The 20,997-nt window shown below is 45.8% G+C and overlaps 1 protein-coding gene across 7 annotated transcripts; it reads left to right on the forward strand.

Moving 5' to 3' along the window:
• The first annotated feature begins 10,699 nt into the window (after positions 1-10,699).
• Positions 10,700-15,148, forward strand: LOC109750962 (indole-3-glycerol phosphate synthase, chloroplastic). Of its 7 annotated transcripts, none has more exons than XM_020309880.4 (7): positions 10,700-11,194; positions 11,271-11,528; positions 11,634-11,810; positions 12,385-12,441; positions 12,540-12,584; positions 12,889-13,134; positions 14,672-15,148. In XM_020309880.4, the coding sequence occupies exons 1-6, from the start codon at positions 11,015-11,017 to the stop codon at positions 12,892-12,894; spliced, it is 723 nt and encodes a 240-aa protein (XP_020165469.1). In that variant the 5' UTR covers positions 10,700-11,014; the 3' UTR covers positions 12,895-13,134; positions 14,672-15,148. The 7 variants fall into 7 exon arrangements, 6 of the variants coding, with proteins under 6 accessions (XP_020165469.1, XP_020165470.1, XP_040260133.1 ...); XM_020309881.4 differs by lacking the exon at positions 14,672-15,148 and adding an exon at positions 13,267-13,578; XM_040404199.3 differs by lacking the exon at positions 12,385-12,441 and having other exon boundaries at positions 12,442-12,584.
• Positions 15,149-20,997: the final 5,849 nt, after the last annotated feature.

Raw genomic sequence — 20,997 nt, forward strand, 5'->3', positions numbered from 1 at the left:
CTCTTCTCGACCTAGGAGGTGAGCCGCATGGGAGCACCGGAGCGGAATTCGGCAGCTGCGGCCCAGGTGGTGCCGGGGGGTTCTGTGATGTAGAACCATTGTTTCTGCCACTCCTTTACTGTCTCCACGAAAGTGCCTTTCGGCCAGGAGACGTTGGACAGCTTACTCACCATGGCTCCCCCGCACTCCGCGTGCTGGCCATCCACCACCTTCGGCTTCACGTTGAAGACTTTGAGCCATAGCCTGAAGTGGGGTTGGATGCGGAGGAAGGCCTCACACACCATGATAAACGCCGAGATGTTGAGGAAGGAGTTCGGGGACAGATCGTGGAAATCTATCCCGTAATAGTACATCAGCCCGCGGATGAAAGGGTGGAGTGGGAACCCTAGTCCGCGGAAGAAATGAGGGATGAATACCACCCTCTCGTCGGGCTTCGGCGTGGGGACGACTTGTCCCTCGGCCGGCAGACGGTGGGCGATTTCCTTCGCAAGGTATCCGACCGCCTGAAGCTCAGTAATGTCCTCCTCCTTGACGGAGGAGACCATCCACTTGCCCTGACCTCCGGATCCGGACATGGTTGAGTGCTAGCTCGAGTGGAAAGGACATGAGAACTTGGGCGCTAGAGCTCGAGATTGGAAAGGCGGAGATAGAGAGAAGGCGTGGGAGAGGAAGAGGGAATCCTTATCCCCTTATAAAGGCAGCGAATATTGAATGCCTCCCCACTCACCTTAGAACTCGCCTATTCCCAAGGGCTGTATAAACGGCGTGGTAGGCTTACCCATGCCCGCATTGATGAGAATCCCACGATAGGGGGGCACGATCTCTGCTTCGACAAGACATGCCAATGGCAACCGCATCTCGAGACGTGGAGCGTCGGACACACAACGGTCCGGAATTATGACCGGTCGGACGTGATGTCATGCTACCAAAATTTGTCAGCGGATTGGACTCGTGAAAAATTATATTCTCTCTGTGGTTGTGTATGGTGTGTGTGACAGGTCTGGATACTATCATCGCGTCCGAAGACTATCTTGGAGTTCGGATAGAAGGGAACCCGCCTTGCAATGCCGAAGACGATCTGCGCACCGGACTCCTCGTCATTGAAGCCAGGTTCAGGGGCTACTGAGGGAGTCCTGGACTAAGGGGTCCTCGGGCGTCTGGTCTGTTATCCATGGGTCGGACTGGTGGGCTGTGAAGACATGAAGGCTGAAGACTGTACCCGTGTCCGGATTGGACTCTCTTTGGTGTGGAAGGCAAGCTTGGCGACCAACTATGAAGATTCCTTCTTATGTAATCGACTCTATGTAACCCTAGATCCCCCCGATGTCTATATAAACCGGAGGGTGTAGTCCAGAAAGGATATACTCATTACCATAGTCATACAGGCTAGGCTTCTAGGGTTTAGCCATTACAATCTCGTGGTAGATCAACTCTTGTAATACTCATATTCATCAAGATCAATCAAGCAAGAAGTAGGGTATTACCTCCATAGAGAGGGCCCAAACCTGGGTAAACATCGTGTCCCCTGTCTCCTGTAACCATCGACCCTAGACGCACAGTTCGAGACCCCCTACCTGAGATCCGCCGGTTTTGACACCGACACTTGTGAAGTAAATATTGGCTATGATCTGTGAATCATTGAGATGCATTAGCATGCGTGTTAGTTTTACTTTGTATTTGATGAAATGTTGTAACGGGGCAACCTTGGAGTAGGAATGAAAATGGAGTGGAAAGTTTCCGTTTTTCTGGTGAAAATGGAAACGGAGAGAAACCAACGTTTCGTTTCATTGGATCGCGCCATCGAGCAACACCAACGTTTAGATCACGTTCGTCGCGTTTGTGTCTCACCCTCTTCCACGGCTCCACCCCACACGGTCGCTTGGCATGCCACTCGCCACAAACCGAGTATACGATAACTTTCCCGCCTGCTTGTCGGTGGATCGCGCCATGGAGTACTAGCACCACTGGAAGACATTGACGAGGAGGGGGAGGACAGCTAGCTGTAGCACGGACTCCCAAGAACTTTTTACATGCATGTTGTGGCCGGCTATTGCGATCTTTGAACGCGGAGCAGTCGCATGCACCGAGAAGCGGCGCAGGCGACGCTCTCTCGGCCGGCGTGCCACTTCAATGCCGGCGCCAATGATAGGTCGCGTCTGCTCTGGCCGGGCATGAATGCGGCACTAACCGTTTTGGGCGGGAAGCCCGCGTGGGTGATGAAGAGGGTTTAGGTTGGTCAACAGCGGGGGTGGCAGCGGTCCAGACGCCCGCAAACAAGGGATGATGTACGTTAATATTGATGTGTATATAATTAACAACGTAAATAATGTGCCAGTTGGACAAATATGATTGGGGATGGAGATGCAGATGGAATTTTACGTAAACACGGATATGCATGTCGATGTCTATGTGTGTGCGCGCGACGACTCTCGCGACCTGGAAGCGGGGGCGTGTTTTTGATCGAGTTTTCTTTCTTGGTACGTTAAAAAAATTGTCCGCCAGTTTTCGTTTCTTTTTTCCGGGAACGCGCGTGTTCTATTTAAAACCACTGCTATGGAGAGATTTTTTTACTCCATTGTATATATAGCCTCTTGTTTGATAGGGTTTCTCGTGTCTCGCTCTCTCACCCTCTCCATATCTAAAAAGATGACAGTTTCCACTCTATATCTCTCCTCACCGCTGATCACAGATCCGGCTGAATCCCGTCCGCTACGGGAGGTGAGGAGGTGCAGCGTTGACGTTGTCGCCGTCGGTGATGTAGGAAGCCGATGTGCACCGTCCTCTCGGAGCCGGCGCTGGCGCGGATGAAGGTCCTCCGTGGCCTTGTTCGCTGCCGTTGTGTGGGCAGATCCTGCCCGCCTAAGTGACATCTCGCCCACCTGAGGTATAACTTCTTTTGGATTTCATGCTTCATTATACTGGTCCAGCTCCCAGGTCGCTGCATGCGGGCTTTCTTCTATGCCACTACTCCCCAGCTCCCCATGTACAGTAGCTAGGGTTCGTCGGCTGGTCCAACATCACCTATTGTTTACTATTATAAAGGAAATGCCACTCGAAAAGTTGTCCTGGTTTATGCCTCGGTGGAGGTATACATGTTGTTTCGACAAAAAGTACATGGTGGTTGTGCGGTCATTGTCCCTATGCTCCTATTGTTGCTGCTAATCTAATACTATCACTGGTTAAATGAAGAAATGCTTTTTTCTCAGGTATCCTGGTTTAGTTCCCATCAAGATAATCATGATGCTTCTGTTTGTTGGTGTACTTTTCATTAATTCTTATTGACAATTGAGATGTCGCTGTTAATCTTGTACCACTGCCAAAACAAAGTAACAACACTATATCCCTTTTTTATATTTTTGCAAACAATGATGCGTATCTCCATACCCGGGCATGTCTTCCTCAATTTTAGTGGAACTGCACAAAATTGGATGGTGATTGTTGTTCCGCCTCACTGTCCTCTGCCACGTGGTTCTTCCTTCCTCGAGCTTGATTACCGAGAAGAAACAGACCACAGTGAGGATTTGTCGAACTTCATTGGTGCCTCACCCAAACTTGATGCCAAATGGACGATGCATCACCATGATGACCTATCAATGCTCATGGTTGCGCCTCATGGTTGCATCCGTTGGTGAAGCTGATCGATTTTCAACGAAAAACAAGCTGTCTTCCATCAGTGCTCTTTGCTTGTTACCCACAAAGATGATATCCTTCATCAGTTCACCTTGGTTGCGTTGGTGTAACGCCCCGGATCCGATGCGCCCAGGTGTCTGCGAGTTATTCATCGTCCTTGCCTTGTCATCTGCTTGCGTGTTGCTTTTTGCCATGTCATCATCTGCATTTTTTATCATGTCATCATGTGCATCGCATTTGCATACGTGTTCGTCTCATGCATCCGAGCCTTTTCCCCGTTGTCCGTTTTGCAATCCGGCACTCCTATGTCACCCGGCGCCCCCTTTTGCCTCTTTTCATGTGCGGGTGTTAAACGTTCTCGGAATGGACCGAGGCTTGTCAAGTGGCCTTGGTATACCACCGGTAGACCACCGGTCAAGTTTCGTTCCATTTGGAGGTCGTTTGGTGCTCCAACGGTTAACCGGGCAACCGCAAAGTCCGTTCGTGTGTTGTAGCAAAACCCCCTTTCAAACAGCCCAAAACCCCTCTAAGTCTCCGCCATGCTCTCGGTCGTTCGATCACGATCGCGTGGGCGAAAACCGCACCTCGTTTGGACTCTCCTAGCTCCCTCTATCTATAAATAGGCCCTCCCCTTCCATTTTCGCGGATGAACCCTAGGTTCTTCCTCATCGCGCCACCGGACACGTCCACCGCCCGCGCTGGACATGTCCGCTTCGCCGCCCCGTCCAACCCGAGCATGCCACGTGTCCTCCGCCGCGGTCTCGCCTGCGCCCCGCCGCCGCGGCCCGCGAGCCCACGGCCGGCCCGCCCCGGGCTGCACCGGGCCCGCGCGCCCCGCCGCCCGCCGTTGCGCCCCGCCTCCCGTGCCGTCACGCCTGCCGCCCGGCGCGCCCCGCCACCGCGTCGCCGCCGTGCCCCGGCCGAGCTCCGCCGCGCATCCCCGAGCGCCGTCCCCACGACGTCCGCGCCCGGATCCGGCGAGATCCGGCCGGATCCGCCATCTCCGGCGAGCCCCGCCTCCTTCCCCGCCATCTCCGGCGAGCCCCGCGCCGGCGAGCCTCGTTTCCCGTACCACGGTTGACTTTCTCGTTTCCCCGAAATATTTTCTAAGTCCTAAATTTTGACATTACATGCACATGTTCATCATGGCATAACTCTCTACTTATAACTCCGTTTCATGCGTGTAATATGTCAAAATGTTCGCCTCGTGATGCTCTTCGTTTTGTTCCATTGCACCATGTTTATTTGAGTCCATCTTGATGCCCAAATTATCGTTGCAAGAGTGCTAGTTGCTGTTATCTGCTGTTACTTATCAGAACTTGGAGATTTGTTATTTTTGTTGCATTTAATCTGTGCATCTTATGGGCATGAGCTCTACATGTGTTTTGTTGTATGCCATGCTATCTTTGCAGTGGTGTATGCCATGTATTTTTGTGATCTCTGTGGTGACTAGCACAAGCATGCAAACTAGGCTTCGTAATGTTTCTGATTTCAGAGACTTAGTATTTTGTCTGTCTTTGTCTGCTGTTATTTTGTTGCCTTGTAAACTTGATGCTACGGAGATATCCATGCATATTTTGGAGATGTTCAGTAAGGATGTTTTGTAGATATTGTTGTAATTGATCCATTCCTACCCTTTTTTGCAATTATGGAGTGCCATATCATGACTCAATCGTGCTCTACTTTTGCTATAAAATGTTCCTGGCAGATTGTTTACGTGTTATTCAATTTTGCCAAGCTTGTTGTAGTTGTTTCATACATGATATGTACTTGCTCTTGCCATGGATAGCTTCATTAACATTCCATCTTGCTGTAAGTATTCTTGTTTTGTCATGCATTGCTTTGTGATGAGTGCATCAAGCTCACCAAGATGCCTACATATTATTGTTTCTGCCATGCTCTGTTTTTTGCTAAGTCTGAAACCTGATAACGAAACTTGCTATGTTTACATGGTTGCCATCATTTCTTCTGTGCCCTTTTGGCTTATGGTCAGTAAAGGACTTTTGTCATATGTATTTAGTAGATTCATGCCATGCCTTGTTTTGCCATGTTAAGTTCCTGTAGCATGTTGATTTCGTGCTCTGAACATTGCTATCTGATGCTGTTTCTGCCATGTCTAGTAATTTCTGCTAAGTCTGTGAACCTGTTATTATTTGCCATCTTGCCATGTCCTTTTGAGCATGTTCTAGTGATTTCTGGAGATAGCTCAGTGTTCATGTTTTGTTATGCTTTACCTGTACATCATGTCCATGCCTTTTGTTTTCATGTTGAGTTGCTGTAGCATATTGTTTTGATGCTTGCCATATGCCTAGTTTCTGTTTTGGACAGATTGTTGCTATGTCTTGTTTGGAGTGTATGTGTTGCACCGTTGCTCCGTTTTGAGCATGCTCTATATGAAACTTGCTTAGATTTGCATGTAGTTTCATATTATCTTGTTGCATCCTTGTTTTGAGGTGTTTGCTTGATGTTTGCATGCATTTTGCATCAATGCCATGTTTACCTTGTTTTGCTCATATCTTCTAGGCCGTAGCTCCGAATCTAATGAACTTTATATGTAACTTGACTAGAATTTCGTGTAGATCATCATGGTGCTCTTTAACTTGCTGTTTAACAACTTCAACTTAATGCTTGTTCAGTTCTGGACCAATTTCGAAATTTGCATATGAGGACTTACCGGATTTGTTATATGTTGTTTCCGGCCTCATTTAAACTTGCCTCGATGTGTTGTTCTTATATGCATCATCTCTTGTCATGAGTAGCTTCATATAGCCTTGTCATGCATCATACTTGATTGAGCATCATGCTTTGTTCATGTGTGGTGTGTTTACCTTGTTGTGTGCTCCTTCTCGATAGTTCCCGTGCCGTTGCGATCGTGAGGATCCGTTCGTCTTCGTGGATTCATCTTCTTCATGGATTCGTTCTTCTTCCTAGCGGGATTTCAGGCAAGATGACCGTCACCTTGGATCTCATTATTATCATTGCTATGCTAGTTGCTTCGTTCTATTGCTATGCTGCGCTACCTATTCACTTGCTCTTCAAGCCTCGCAAATTGCCATGAACCTCTAACCTTTGTCACCCTTCCTAGCAAACCGTTGTTTGGCTATGTTACCGCTTTGCTCAGCCCCTCTTATAGCGTTGCTAGCTGCAGGTGAAGATGAAGATTGCTCCATGTTGGATTATGTTTATGTTGGGATATCACAATATCTCTTATATTATTAATGCATCTATATATTTGGTAAAGGGTGGAAGGCTCAGCCTTATGCCTGGTGTTTTGTTCCACTCTTGCCGCCCTAGTTTTCGTCATACCGGTTTTATGTTCCTTGATTTTGCGTCCCTCACACGGTTGGGTGATTTATGGGACCCCCTTGACAGTTCGCCTTGAATAAAACTCTTCCAGCAAGGCCCAACCTTGGTTTTACCTTTTGCCTAGCCTATTTCTTTTCCCTGGGGAGTCGCTCTCTCGAGGGTCATCTTTATTTAACCCCCCCCCCCGGGTCAGTGCTTCTCTAAGTGTTGGTCCGAGCTGAGTAGACTGCGGGGCCCCCTCGTGGAAACTCGAGGTCTGGTTTTACTCGTAGGATGTCTCATCCGGTGTTGCCCTGAGAACGAGATATGTGCAGCTCCTATCGGGATTGTCGGCACATCGGGCGGCTTTGCTGGTCTTGTTTTACCATTGTCGAAATGTCTTGTAAACCGGGATTCCGAGACTGATCGGGTCTTCCCGGGAGAAGGAATATCCTTCGTTGACCGTGAGAGCTTATAATGGGCTAAGTTGGGACACCCCTGCAGGGTATTATCTTTCGAAAGCCGTGCCCGCGGTTATGTGGCAGATGGGAATTTGTTAATATCCGGTTGTAGAGAACTTGACACTGGACCTTAATTAAAATGCATCAACCGCGTGTGTAGCCGTGATGGTCTCTTCTCGGCGGAGTCCGGGAAGTGAACACGGTTTCTGGGTTATGTTTGACGTAAGTAGGAGTTCAGGATCACTTCATGATCATTACTAGTTGACGACCGTTCCTTTGCTTCTCTTCTCGCTCTCATTTGCGTAAGTTAGCCACCATACTTGCTTAGTCGCTGCTGCAACCTCACCACCTTATCCTTTCCTTTCCCCTTAAGCTTTGCTAGTCTTGATACCCATGGTAATGGGATTGCTGAGTCCTCGTGGCTCACAGATTACTACAACACCAGTTGCAGGTACAGGTTTTGCGATGATCATGACGTGAGAGCGATGTTACTTGTTTTGGAGTTCTTCTTCTGCTTCTTCTTCGATCAGGGGATAGGTTCCAGGTCAGCAGCCTGGGCTAGCAGGGTGGATGTCGTTTGAGTTTTTCTGTTTATGTTTCATCCGTAGTCGGAGGTTGATCTTATGTATGGTGTATTGATGTATTCTTGCGGCATTTGTATGCCTTGTATGTATCCCCAAATATTATGTAATGTTGATGTAATGATATCCACCTTGCAATAGCGTCTTCAAGATGCGCTTCTATCCTTGGTGGGACCTTCGAGTTCCTTTAGGATAGGGTCGCATCTTGGGCGTGACAGTTAGAGACGATGTCGTCTTTCACGTTGGTGCAATTTTATCACACAATTGGCTATGAACCAAATGTTTCCTCGAAGAAGGATCGATGTTGGTACTAAGAGCATAAGTTTTGTATTGATTTCTAAGCCTTCTCACAACTTTGTCTTCAGCTCCCCTGTAATTTTATTTGTCCAGCTATTAACTAAATATGTGGTCAGACTTTGATTAAAAAAATGGTGTGGACTAAAAACCCAGATGGACGCAGTAGCTCTCCATTTTTATTTACTCTGCATATTAGATTTGACTAAAGTCAAACTTTGCAAAGTTTGACCAAGTTTAGGCCGAACACAACAAACCATAATTATTGAGAGAGGGCAAACTGTACATACTCTCAAACCTTTCCGATAATTGAAATTAAAATTCTTTATTTGTACACACTCTCACACGTTTCTGATAATTTGGCGCATGTGTGGTTGTTCACTTAACGGAGGGATAGTGTACCGCACGTGAAGGACAGGAAGTGCGACCAGGACGCGTGGATCGTTAGTTCATCATAAGTAGTTTTCTTCACTGGTACGTTAAATAAAGAGTTTTGTTTCATACTTACACAATTTAAAACGATTGTTATGGAGAGAAAAAGGAAACCACTCCACTATATATTAGTAGTATACACGAGTACTATATAAGTACTATATAAGTTGGAGCCTCAACGCTTGTTCGCTAGGGTTTGCACTCTCCACACTCTCGCCGCACTACATATATATACATGCTGGAGGCTCAGCGTTCCTTTGCTAGGGTTTGCTATATTCACAGTCTCTCACCCTCTTCACCAGAGCTAAACAAGACTGCGTTGGCCTCTGTCTCTCTCTCCCCCCTCATAGCTGGTGAAGGTTCCGTCTGGATCCCGTCGCACCGGGAAGGGGAGGAGGTGCAGCGATCACTCTATCGCCTTCGGCGAGGGAGGCAATCCACTACCGGCTGTGCTGTTCTCTTTCACCCAGCGCCTATGTGGGAGGGCCACCGACCCCTTCTTCATCGCTGTCGTACATAGTGTGGGCAGATCCGGCCTCCCGCCGCACGCCTAGCCACATCCCGACAACCCTAAGGTATAACTTCCTTTGAAACTGTCATTGCTCTAGCTGCATGCGGATCTTTTTCGATTCTGTAGTCGAATCTAGGTCTTGGTTCAAAGAGGAAAGAAGGATGCGGTGGGGTGGAGCATGAATCTAGGACGTGGTTCAATGAGGAAAGGAGGGAGGGAAAGTAGTATAGACTGGCTATCCAGCTGCTTTGTTGGTCGAAAAGGGAAAAGGGAGGTAACCCAGTACACACATCTGTAAGGAACCGATCTCTTTGTTGAAAAAGAAAGAAACTGGGGGCTCGGGTAGTTTGTGCAGGACTAGATTTGCTGCCCTCACATAGGAAAAAGGTTCAAAGAGAACTAATATGAGACCAACGCAATATGCTGCTTGGCAACATACTCTGCATCACCCATTTATACGTGTGGACGCACATGGTGCTGGCATGTCCCATACAACTATTTTGCTGTTGTTAATCTAAGAATGCCGCTGGAAATTGAAGCAATGCCACTGTTAAAAGTAAATTACATTTTTAACGAATGTTGTTTAAGAGAATGTCTCTGTTAATATGAATCAATGTAACCGTTTTCGAAATGCTACTGTCCTACTTTGTTTTCCATCAAGATAAGTTAGATGCTTTTTTTTGTCGCCGTATGTTTCATCCTCCTTTATTAGCCAGTAATTGTTTCCTTTTTTGCCTCTGTTAAAACAGAGATATCTATTCAACTTGTTGCTATAGCGAACTTAAATGTCACACCGGCGACTTTGCTTGATTTCAGTGCAACTGTACAAAACAAGATTGGATTTCCTATTCGTGTTGGTAGATTCATATTTTATCTTGTCTGTGTCATGAAAGGTCAGTACCTGCCTTCATCCACATGATCGTGCAGTGTGCTTTGAGATGTTGTGCTACTTGTATTGGTACTGTTTTAAATAAATGTTGAATTGAAGCTATTGAATTGGTGTCTTTTCCTATTAAGTAGTGAACAAAACTGGGACCAACCCAGACATGATGCTTGTTGCTTTGTTACAACAAACTCTGCATCACCCCCTTTATAAGTAGATGGAAGCATATGGTGTTGTTGCACCCACTCTCCCCTAGAACTGTTTATGCTTTTTGTTAATCTAATGCCGCTGGTAAAATTAAGCAATGCCACTCTCAGAATTAACTACTGAATCTTAGTTCAAAACTGCAACAATTGTTAGGGATCGGCGGGAGTACCATTTCTGTTAGGGATCGACCGGAGTACATGTTTAAGAAATGTATTGTTGAAATAATGTTTTTGTTATTATATATCAGTTACAGTGTTTTACAAATGGTACTATCCTATTTTGTAGTTCTTTTTACATGTTTAAGGTATCTCTATTCCTAATGTCTGAGTTGGTGAATAATATCTACGGTTTATTTTCGCTGGTTTCTCTTCGTCCATCTCCCACCTCCCACCTCCCACCACTCCTACCCTAAAAAAATCGGTACGCGCCCCTCCTCTCGATCCACCCCCTCTCGCTGCGTTTTCTCTTTCCCTCGTCTCCCACTCCGCCGCCGCCGCCGCCGCCGCCGCCCCATCTGCCGCTCCGCCACTGCCCCTACTGCTCCACCGGACCGGCCTCTTCTTCGAGCGCGGCGGCAGGAGCAGCTCCACCTCTCCACTCCCCCACGCGAGAACGCTCCTAACCCCACCCCCATGCCCCGCGCCCCCGCCAGGAAAGCAGTCGCCCGTGCCCCCACCTCCATCTTCTCTCATCTTTCCCTTTCCCTCCATAAATCCCGACTACTCCTCTAATGGAGGCGCTCGCTACCGCACCCGCGCCGTCACGTCCAGGCCTCCCACCCCCGACCCGCTGCTCCCATCTCCTCCGCCCCAAAGCCCTAACCACCTCCAAGCTCCCTCGCCGCGTCATCGCCGCCCTTCACATGGACGGCGCCTGCGCCGCACCTCTTTGCTGCACTCCCGCTGAGACGGCCAGTCGCCAACTTGCTCCCGCGACCCCCCGTGGAAGGCGGAGTTCGTAACGGTTTGTTTGTGTGGATGCTGCAGGATGCGGCGGCGACGACCTCGGACCAGACTGAGACGGTGGTCGAAGCCACCGAGCAGGGCAACAACGGGGCCCCGGCGGCGGACGCCCCCGCCGCCAGCATCGAGGGGCTCGACGGGATAAAGATCCGGAGGCGCCCGGTCACAGGCCCGTCCGGGCACCACGTGGGCCCCTTCCAGTTCCGCCTCGAGAACGTGGGGAATACGCCGCGCAACATCCTCGAGAAAATTGTCTGGAACAAGGACGTTGAGATTTGGCAGGTACGATGTCATTCTGGACTTCCGGAGCATTGTGGTGCCCTGTGCAACGTGACGTTTCATTCATGTGATACCAAACTCGTGTTCTGGCTGATTTCTGTTCGCCAGATGAAGGAGAAAATGCCCTTGTACAGGCTGAAAGGTCTGCTGGACAATGCGCCTCCGGCCAGGGACTTTGTTGCTGCGCTGAAAGCGTCGTATGATCGGACTGCTGTGCCTGCTCTGATTGCGGAGGTTAAGAAGGCTTCGCCAAGCCAGGGGGTTCTCAGGAAGAATTTCGACCCGGTGAGTGTGTTGGATAACCAGGTGTTGCTGAAATTAGGTGCAGCCAGCCTGTACAGTCTCTTGGCCATTTATATTATCGCCTTTCGGAGTTCACCTGCTCACTGAATGTGATTTATATTTGATGTGTAAACTACCATTACAACAATACTATCTGGTATATGAACTTATTTCAGTTAAACGTGTTATGTTGTTTGTTTCGAAACTGGTTATTGACAAAGATGTTTTGGATATTTCAATGTGGACTACATATGTACTGAAATGAGTGAACAAACACACTAAAACGTGTCTTTATAAATCCTATTCACAAAAAAGTTCGAACGGAGGGAGTACAACTATAGGGAGGGATATCAAACTATGATTGCCCTTTTATTTATGTCACTACTTACTATCCACTTGAGTTGCCTATTGAATTCCCAGTTAGTGAGATTTGCATTGTTGACATTCACTAGCACAAACATACACTGTTTTTTTCTTTTCTTGAAGGAGACCGAGCTGTTGCTCTTCATTTGTAACACCAACTAAGAAGTGCAGATGCACCTAACAAACTAACTAATGTTTGTTGGGACATAAACAGGTCGAGATCGCTCAAGCATACGAGAAAAATGGAGCAGCATGCTTAAAATTCTTTCAGGTTAATAGTTTCTTCTCTAGGAGATTTGGATCCTTATTTTCATATGCTGTGGAGTTATCTGTACCGAAGATACTTGGCTTCCTTTGATATGCAACCAGGGAAGTTTCGACTACTTGGAGGCTATACGCAATGCTGGAGTAAAGGTACTGTAAATTTGGCCATATGTTGTACTACTTGCAGAAGTCAATGATTTCATGAAGCATTGAAACCCCTATCCCTTTTAATTCATGTAAAGTTCATGTCTGTAATGAAGTGGCACTCTTAAAAGGTGAAAAATATGCAATATTATCCCCTTTCTTCTGCCAGTTTTAAATAAATTTGTGGTTCTGTACTTTGCCAATTAATCTCATATTCCAATACTCGGCTATAATCACTGTTACTACACTCACATGAATGGTTTGAAAATTACTTGCTGATTTCTCATCCCAATTGTTTTTTTACTTCCAGAATTAATATGTTGATGGAAGGGGAAGGCATAAATTTTGGGGACAATGCTCGGACAACACTGTCATGGTCCCATATGTTCTTCAGTGTTGTTACATATCCGAAAATTGTTTTGGCACCATTGCTGGAAGTTTAGCTATCATGGATCCCAGCTATCATGGATTTTATTGGAGCCCCGCTATAATGGATTTTCCTAAATTTTGGCGCACCATGTCTGGAAGTTTAGCTACAAGGGGGAAATTTTTTGAGGTATGTACAACATTTTGCTTGTATGAAAATAATTTATGCTTCCTTTTACGTACTGGAGACTACAAACTCTCAGTATATGGGCCTTGTTATTGTGCATTCATCGATTGCTTGTATTAATATATCTTCACTCAGGTGAATGTTACTCCCTCCGTCCGATGATGTAAGACGTTATTACATCCAATATGTGACAGAGAGAGGGTGTACCTAAGACAGTTTACCGTCGACAACACGGTGCCGATTGTAATATTAGTGTAGATGTGAAGGATGGCAGATTTTGCAATTTTGTGATCCGATAGATTTTTGCTAGAGAGATAGATGTGTGTGGACTGTCTGCAATTTTATCATGCTGCTAGATGTGTACGTTGCTGCTACCTTGTGTTTTTTGTTGTTGTTTGTTTTTGTGTTATAGAAAATATAAAATAAATATATTTCATTTGGTTGTTTGTTTCATGTGTTATTTTGGTACAGTAGCAATAATCTAATCACTGAATTTAAATGCGGGGCATTACTATTACTATAATGAACATATGAATTCCTTGGTTCCCCAACATTGGTAAAATGTATGAGACTAAACTAGCGGTTGAGATTTTGGGGAGAGATTTTAGGCTACTGGACTTGCTCTGACTCCCATCCATGTCCGTCGTCTGAGTGAGTGAGTGAGAGAGGGGAGGGGATATTAGTTCACGATAGTTCTTTTGAGTAGCATTCGGTAGATTAGTTGTATGAAAGTTGTTTCTACTAGCATTCAGTAAATTAGCTCGGGAAGTTCCCTTTAGATCCAATCCCGTAGAACCAATACCAGGGGCAAATGGCCAGTACTACACAGCCCAAGTCATGGTAGAGTAACTATCTGGATTTTTTAAAATTATCCTCATCTTGCTTTTGCATTGGGATGCAACTATTGCCTAACTGGGTGAATTGGAACTGAATTGTGGTTGCATGCACTAAACTGAAATAGCTTCATAGTTTTGGCGAACTACAGGTTCAGCAAAAATGCAGTTGCATACCTTGAGAAGTGTCACTGCCGCTTGCCTGCAGGAATTGCATGTGTTAGCACAACCATCCGGCCAAAACTATGTGCTTGTTTGGAAAAGGCGGTTGCTCTCAAATATGAGGATAATCTTAGCTGATTTATCATGTAGTGTGTTAATTTAGCGGGAGTTATGTTAAAATTTAGCGGATGCAAGAAAGCTCCTCAATACCATGTTTACTGTTTTGATCAAGTTAGAGAAACTACCAGGAAAGCAATGCCTTGCTTGGTGTTGATTTCCTAAAATTAGCAAAAGTAAACACAAAATCTGGACGCGGACATAGAAAGGAAGATGTACTCAACGTTGGAGCGAGCAGAGACCTAGAAGCAATCAATCGAGCACCTAGGCCTCCATGACCTCTACGACACCCCATCTATGTGCTCCCTTTCGGACTTCCCTGCCCAGCTATGTTTTTGTAGCTCCGCCACTTCTCAGAGATGGTCTGGTTCACATTCTTAGAAGTGGCATGACAGCTGACAAAAACTTCTTGCATTTACTAATTTCAGTGATGATAGGACGCATTCTCTCTACCATGTGGAGATAAGGAAAGCGTAGGAGGAAAGGAAAATATCAATTTCCCATCAAGCTTCCCTTATATTTCACTTCAATGGTGGCAGATCCATTGTTGATTTCTATCTAAGTTCAATGAGGCATTTATTCTTCAGGATCATTACTACTTGGAGATGTAATTATTGTTGAGAGTTTAGTAAATATTGGAGGAGTGATTAAGAAGCTACATGGTATACTGAGGTTTTGCTTTTCGAACACACTGTTGCACAATTTAGATTTTATTGCTTGTTGTATATTAAAATAGTGCAGCCCAGTGGGATTTATATGTCTCTTGTACAGATGAATTGTTTGTTAAAATACATGCACAGAGGTGGAGCTCCTTCAAATGTAAGTACTTGATAGTGTTCCCAAGTTATGTTCGTGTAAGGGCGGATGAAGAGATATGTCAATTTGTTTTCTTGCAATGTATATAAGTTTCGTCCTTTGTCTCCATATATTGTTTATTGTGGCAGAATTTCTGCAACTTCTAGACATGACATCACTATTAAATGGTCTTCTCACTTGAGGTGTCTTTGCATATAGAAAGAGATATTTGACGTGCTCTACACTTTGGTAGCTTTAACCAAAAGTTTAAAGTTTAAACTATCATTAGTATCATCTTGACAATATAACAATGATGTAAAAGCACTCAATTCTCTTGAGGTGAATTAGTCCAAGCCTGTGCAGAATACTTACATACGCCACTTGAACTTTGAAGGGCAAACTGATGGATCATTTGCCTGGAATGCAAATACATATGGAGCGTATTTTGTTCAGGAGAAGCAAATGCAAACAGACACGGAATTAGATTACATTGTTACTGTAAACGTTATGGAGGAAAATGACTACTTGGAGCATAACGTAATCGACTCCACTTTAGAGCTGCCTCTGCTGTGTGGATGGAGAGCTTGAGGTCGATGGCATGTCAGTGGCGATGTGGCAGGGCTGACCAACTGGGCATCCTTGCCGTTGCTACAGGATGGCTTCGCCCAATTTGGAGAGTCGCGTGGTGATCACTGATCCACAGCTACAGCCGAAGGTGGTGTGCATAGGCGAAGAAGCCATCTGCCATTCAGAGCTGCCGCGTCGCGCCGCCGCCGGCATGGTGGCCAGTGGTGCTCGCTGTCGTCGTTTGCCGGAGCATAGCCATGTCTGTTCCGCGCATCTCGCTGGAGTAAAGCCACGGCTGTAGTCAAACACACCTGACAACGGTGTTATGGGAAATTAAGGACAACCTGGACGTTGGAAGTCAGGGCAGGGTTGAGACAGAGAAATTTCGGAGTGATTGTAACATCGACCAGGACGGCGGGCACTCGGTTCAGCCTAGGTGCTGAGTCGACCCTCTCGTGTGCAGCAGCTGTAGGATGAGGCAGAGCTTCAAGATGGAGCGATAGCAGGATGTTGCGAAGCTTGGTGGGATCGAGGCCATGTTGTGGAGGCAGGCTGGACAGTGACGGGACGGGCTAGACCAGAGCGACAGCGAGGGCGACAACACCACCTAGATATGCATTTGTAAGTTTCAGTTGGATCATTTCCAAGGTTCTGGGGAGAGGGTTTATGAGTGGCCATAGATATGCATTTGTAAATTTCAGTTGGTTGACAACAACTGAAGGCGTGTGTCAGACTGAGTTACCAAGAGGTGGTACAGAAAACATGCTTTCTTGCACGTCAAAGTTTTTGTTGGTTTTGTTCGCCTCCCTTTATCTATCCGTCGACCCAGTCTCCCTCCTGCTAGAGATCTCATATACTCATATAATGCATGGAAATCAGCTTGGGATGGCCTTGTCATGGTGATCGACGGCGAGACAATGCGACTATGCTTGGTGGGCTCAATTGGGGTAGAAGACTGGACGGTGAGACAACGCGACTATGCGTCTAGACAACGCGACTATGCTTGGTGGGCTCAGTTGGGGTAGAAGACCGGACGACGAGACAACTCGACTATGCTTGGTGGGCTCAGTTGGGGTAGAAGACCGGGCCTGATGTCGAGGGTATCGTCCCTCCTCGCCATGCCACACTGTTGTGCCAGAGGTCATCCAACCCACATACGAACGGTTTAGCTATGTGCAAGCACTAACGAAGAGCTGCAAGCCCTTCTGCACCTCCCAACCAGATCCAGCTGCCTAGGATGCTAGACAGGCGGGCGCGTTGAATCGTTGCCGAGGCGGCAGCACGAGAGGTTGTCGGGGAGAGAAGGAGGTGGGCCACGCCGTGAAGGGGAGAAGAGTAGGCTAGCGATTCTGTGGAAGGGAGGGGAGGCGATGGGGAAAGGAAGGGGAAAGCTTCACCATGGCATGGTGGGGAGGTGCCAGGGAGATATGGCGGCGATGATGTCGTGGAGGGGATATGAGATGCGGCAACACCTAGTAACAAGCTAGCTATGGAGGAAGAGCGGGCGGTTGTGCAGTGATTGAGTGGCGGGAGTGGGTGCTTTTTTTCCTTCAAGAAAAAAAGAGTACAAGAACCGCTGGTATGTGGTCACATGAATGCCACATAGTCTAATAAGTCATTTTTACAGAAAATACCAACCAAGCGATTTATAGGTAGCCTATTAGAGCTCACTAAAATCAGGATGCGACTTACATTCTACCATGCAAATGAAGAAAACATTCCTCGCACTATACGGAAATATCTTAAACGCATCGAGCAGATCTTAGGTTGTACTCCCTATTATTTCTTTACAGAGGGAGTAACAAATAATTATTTGGATCATTGCTCTCTGCACACATTATTTTGTTAGATTTTTCATCTATTTACTCCTTCTGTTCCTTTATGTAAGGTGTATTATTTTCGGCATGGTGATCAAGTCACATAATTATATACATGTTAGAACGAAATCACCATTAGCAAATTTGTTGATTTGTGGCAAGTAATCAGTTGGTCCAGGAAAGTGAGAGATACATGCACAAGAGAGAGAGACTTTTCTTCTTTTGCTAGAGAGACTTTTCTTCTTTTGCTACAAGAAGAGATACATGCAATTAGAAAAGAGATACTTTACTTATTTCAGAGGGCTAAAAATGGAATTACGAGGAATTAGAAAGAATGCACCTTACATTGTAGAATTTCATTAGAAAACAAATACACCTTATATAAATATACTTTCCTTATTCTGGAGTACCTCGTAAGTGAAGTAAATTTCAATTACTTCTTCATTGTTACATGCTTCATTTCTATACATGTGAAATTTGACATGCATTATATTAACAGAATATATGTCACTGACAAAAAATATATTCATGGCCCGTGGCAACGCACGGACATTCTACTAGTTGGTAAGATAATGTCTCTGTTAATATGAATCAGTCACATTGTTTTAGGAATGGTAATTTTCTGCTTTGTCATTCTTTGTACATGTTGAAACAAGGCATTGTTAAGGTAATGTCTCAGTTAATATGAATGAATCACACTGATTGAGAATTGCTACTCTCCTGCTTTGTTTCCCATTAAGATAAGGTAGATTAATAGATGTTTTTCTTCTGGGAGTATAAGTCATCAACCGTTATTTCTCAATAATTGTTTCCCTTATATCTATTGTTGCATACAGGGATATCAAAACTTCTGCTCGGTTTTATTTCGACTTTGATTTTAGTTGAACTGCACAAAAGGAGCCAATGTGTTTAAGGCAAACTGCTGCATTAGTGGGTCCAGTTGGTCTTACCACTTTGCAGAAAGAAGCAGTCACTGTTTGCGCTACATTACAGAAGGAATGATCGAGAAGCTTTACAGAGTATTAGTAGACGCTGGTGACATGACTAGTCTGCAGAGAGCATGGGCAACTTAACAACACGTGGAGTGCAAAATTCACTCCACAAGGAAAGGTATGACCAAATTAGTTGCTGACGCATCTGTAACAAACGAGGTCAGTATCGGCCTTCATCCACATGATTGTGCTTTGTTATGTTGTACTACTTATATTGTTGTATTGTTTTGAATAAATGTTTAATTCAAGCTATTGTATTGCTATCTTTTCCTGTTAAGATAATGAAGATTATTATAGTTGTAAGCGTATGTTTAATCAACTAGTAGCACTATTATATTCATCATGCTTTTTCTGTATCTATGCAGACAGGGATGCTTAGCTTGATTTTAGTGGAACTGCACAAAATGTTCAGATGGTTCATGTCCTCCATAATACTTCATCATGCACAATACACCGAATGGTTCTCTAATCATTCGTCGTCACCTTGAGCCACCAGACTATCTGTTTGAATGGAGCTGCCAACGTGTTTAACACTTTCGAACATATAAATACGAAATCCACCATGCTACTCAAGACATTGTTTGATTTCAGTGGAATCTGCACAAAAAGATATGCTGGTTAATCCGGCTCCATGTGCCATTTCAATGTGCAAACTGATGACAAACCATGCCCGTCTGAATGGAGCTACCAATGTCTTCAAGGGAGAATACTACCTTTAAGAAGGGTAAGAAGAAAGACAAAAAGAGAGATGGCTGCTTTACTTGTGGTTCGGAGAAACACTGGGCAAACAAGTGCCCAAACAAGTACAAGAAGCCATGACAGGACTCCAAGTCTGTCAATGTCACTCTAAGCAACAATGATGGGGCATCTGAGTATGGTAATCTATTTACCGTACTTTCAATTTGTCAGTCCATCGATTGGTGGGTTGACACTGAGGCCAATATTCATGCGTGTGCTGATGTATCTTTGTTTTCTTGCAGCATATAAATACGAAATCCACAAGGATGCTCAGCTTGATTTTAGTGGAACTGCATAAAATGTGTAGATGGTTCGTGTCCTCCATAATACTTCATCGTGCACAATACATCGAATGGTTCTCTAATCATTCGTCGTCACCTTGAGCCACCGGACTATCAGATGACAAACTGATGACAAACCCTGCCCGTTCCACAATCATAGGCATTACATATTTTGAATGAGAAAAGCTTGTCAAATTTTAATCATTGATGTTAGCAAGAAGACATTAGTTTGATATATTGGAATTGGAAAACCTTGTCAAATTTTGCTCATTGATGTTAGCTAGAAGACATGCATTTGATATTTTTTTAGTGGGATGCCCTTTGTTGTGAGCAACGTCGATCTTTTTTTCCTATTCCTGTCTTCAGTTCAGAAGTAAATATTTACTCTGCTGAGATGTGACGCCCCCGATTCAATCGTACACTAATCATGCACGCAAATGTGTACGATCAAGATCAGGGACCCACGGGAAGATATCACAACACAACTCTACAACATAAATAAGTCATACAAGCATCATAATACAAGCCAGGGGCCTCGAGGGCTGGAATACAAGTGCTCGATCATAGACGAGTCAGCGGAAGCAACAATATCTGAGTACAGGCATAAGTTAAACAAGTTTGCCTTAAGAAGGCTAGCACAAAAGTAGCAACAATCGAAAAGGCAAGGCCTCCTGCCTGGGACCTCCTAACTACTCCTTGAAGCCGAACTCCATGTAGAATCATCCTTGGGATCTCTGGCTCCTGGACTCCAGCATCTGGTTGCGACAACCAGGTATAGAAAGGGGAAAAGAGGGAGAAAAGCAACCGTGAGTACTCATCCAAAGTACTCACAAGCAAGGAGCTACACTACATATGCATGGGTATATGTGTAAAGGGCCATATCAGTGGACTGAACTGCAGAATGCCAGAATAAGAGGGGGATAGCTAATCCTGTCGAAGACTACGCTTCTGGCAGCCTCCATCTTGCAGCATGTAGAAGAGAGTAGATTGAAGTCCTCCAAGTAGCATCGCATAGCATAATCCTACCCGGTGATCCCCTACTCGTCGCCCTGTTAGAGAGCGATCACCGGGTTGTATCTGGCACTTGAAAGGGTGTATTTTATTAAGTATCTGGTTCTAGTTGTCATAAGGTCAAGGTACAACTCCGGGTCGTCCTTTTACCGAGGGACACGGCTATTCGAATAGATAAACTTCCCTGCAGGGGTGCACCACATAACCCAACGCGCTCGATCCCATTTGGGCGGACACACTTTCCTGGGTCATGCCCGGCCTCGTAAGATCAACATGTCGCAGCCCCACCTAGGCACAACAGAGAGGTCAGCACACCGGTCTAAATCCTATGGCGCAGGGGTCTGGGCCCATCGCCCATTGCACACCTGCACATTGCGAACGCGGCCGGAAGCAGACCTAGCCCAGCAGGCGTTCCAGTCCAATCCGGCGCGCGCCACTCAGTCGCTGATGTCAGGAAGGCTTCGGCTGATACCACGACGTTGAGTGCCCATAACTGTTCCCGCGTAGTTGGTTAGTGCGTATAGACCAAATGGCCAGACTCAGATCAAATACC

The sequence above is a fragment of the Aegilops tauschii genome, chromosome 3 (assembly GCF_002575655.3).
Source record: "Aegilops tauschii subsp. strangulata cultivar AL8/78 chromosome 3, Aet v6.0, whole genome shotgun sequence".
NCBI lineage: Eukaryota > Viridiplantae > Streptophyta > Magnoliopsida > Poales > Poaceae > Aegilops > Aegilops tauschii.

What these genes read in the sequence shown, in the direction of transcription:
- LOC109750962 (XM_020309877.4), top strand. Translation starts at nt 11,015, where the DNA reads ATGGAGGCGCTCGCTACCGCACCCGCGCCGTCACGTCCAGGCCTCCCA. An exon ending in AGGACGTTGAGATTTGGCAG is followed by an intron (nt 11,529 to 11,633) that starts GTACGATGTCAT and finishes TCTGTTCGCCAG; the next exon opens with ATGAAGGAGAAAATGCCCTT. An exon ending in TCAGGAAGAATTTCGACCCG is followed by an intron (nt 11,811 to 12,384) that starts GTGAGTGTGTTG and finishes GGACATAAACAG; the next exon opens with GTCGAGATCGCTCAAGCATA.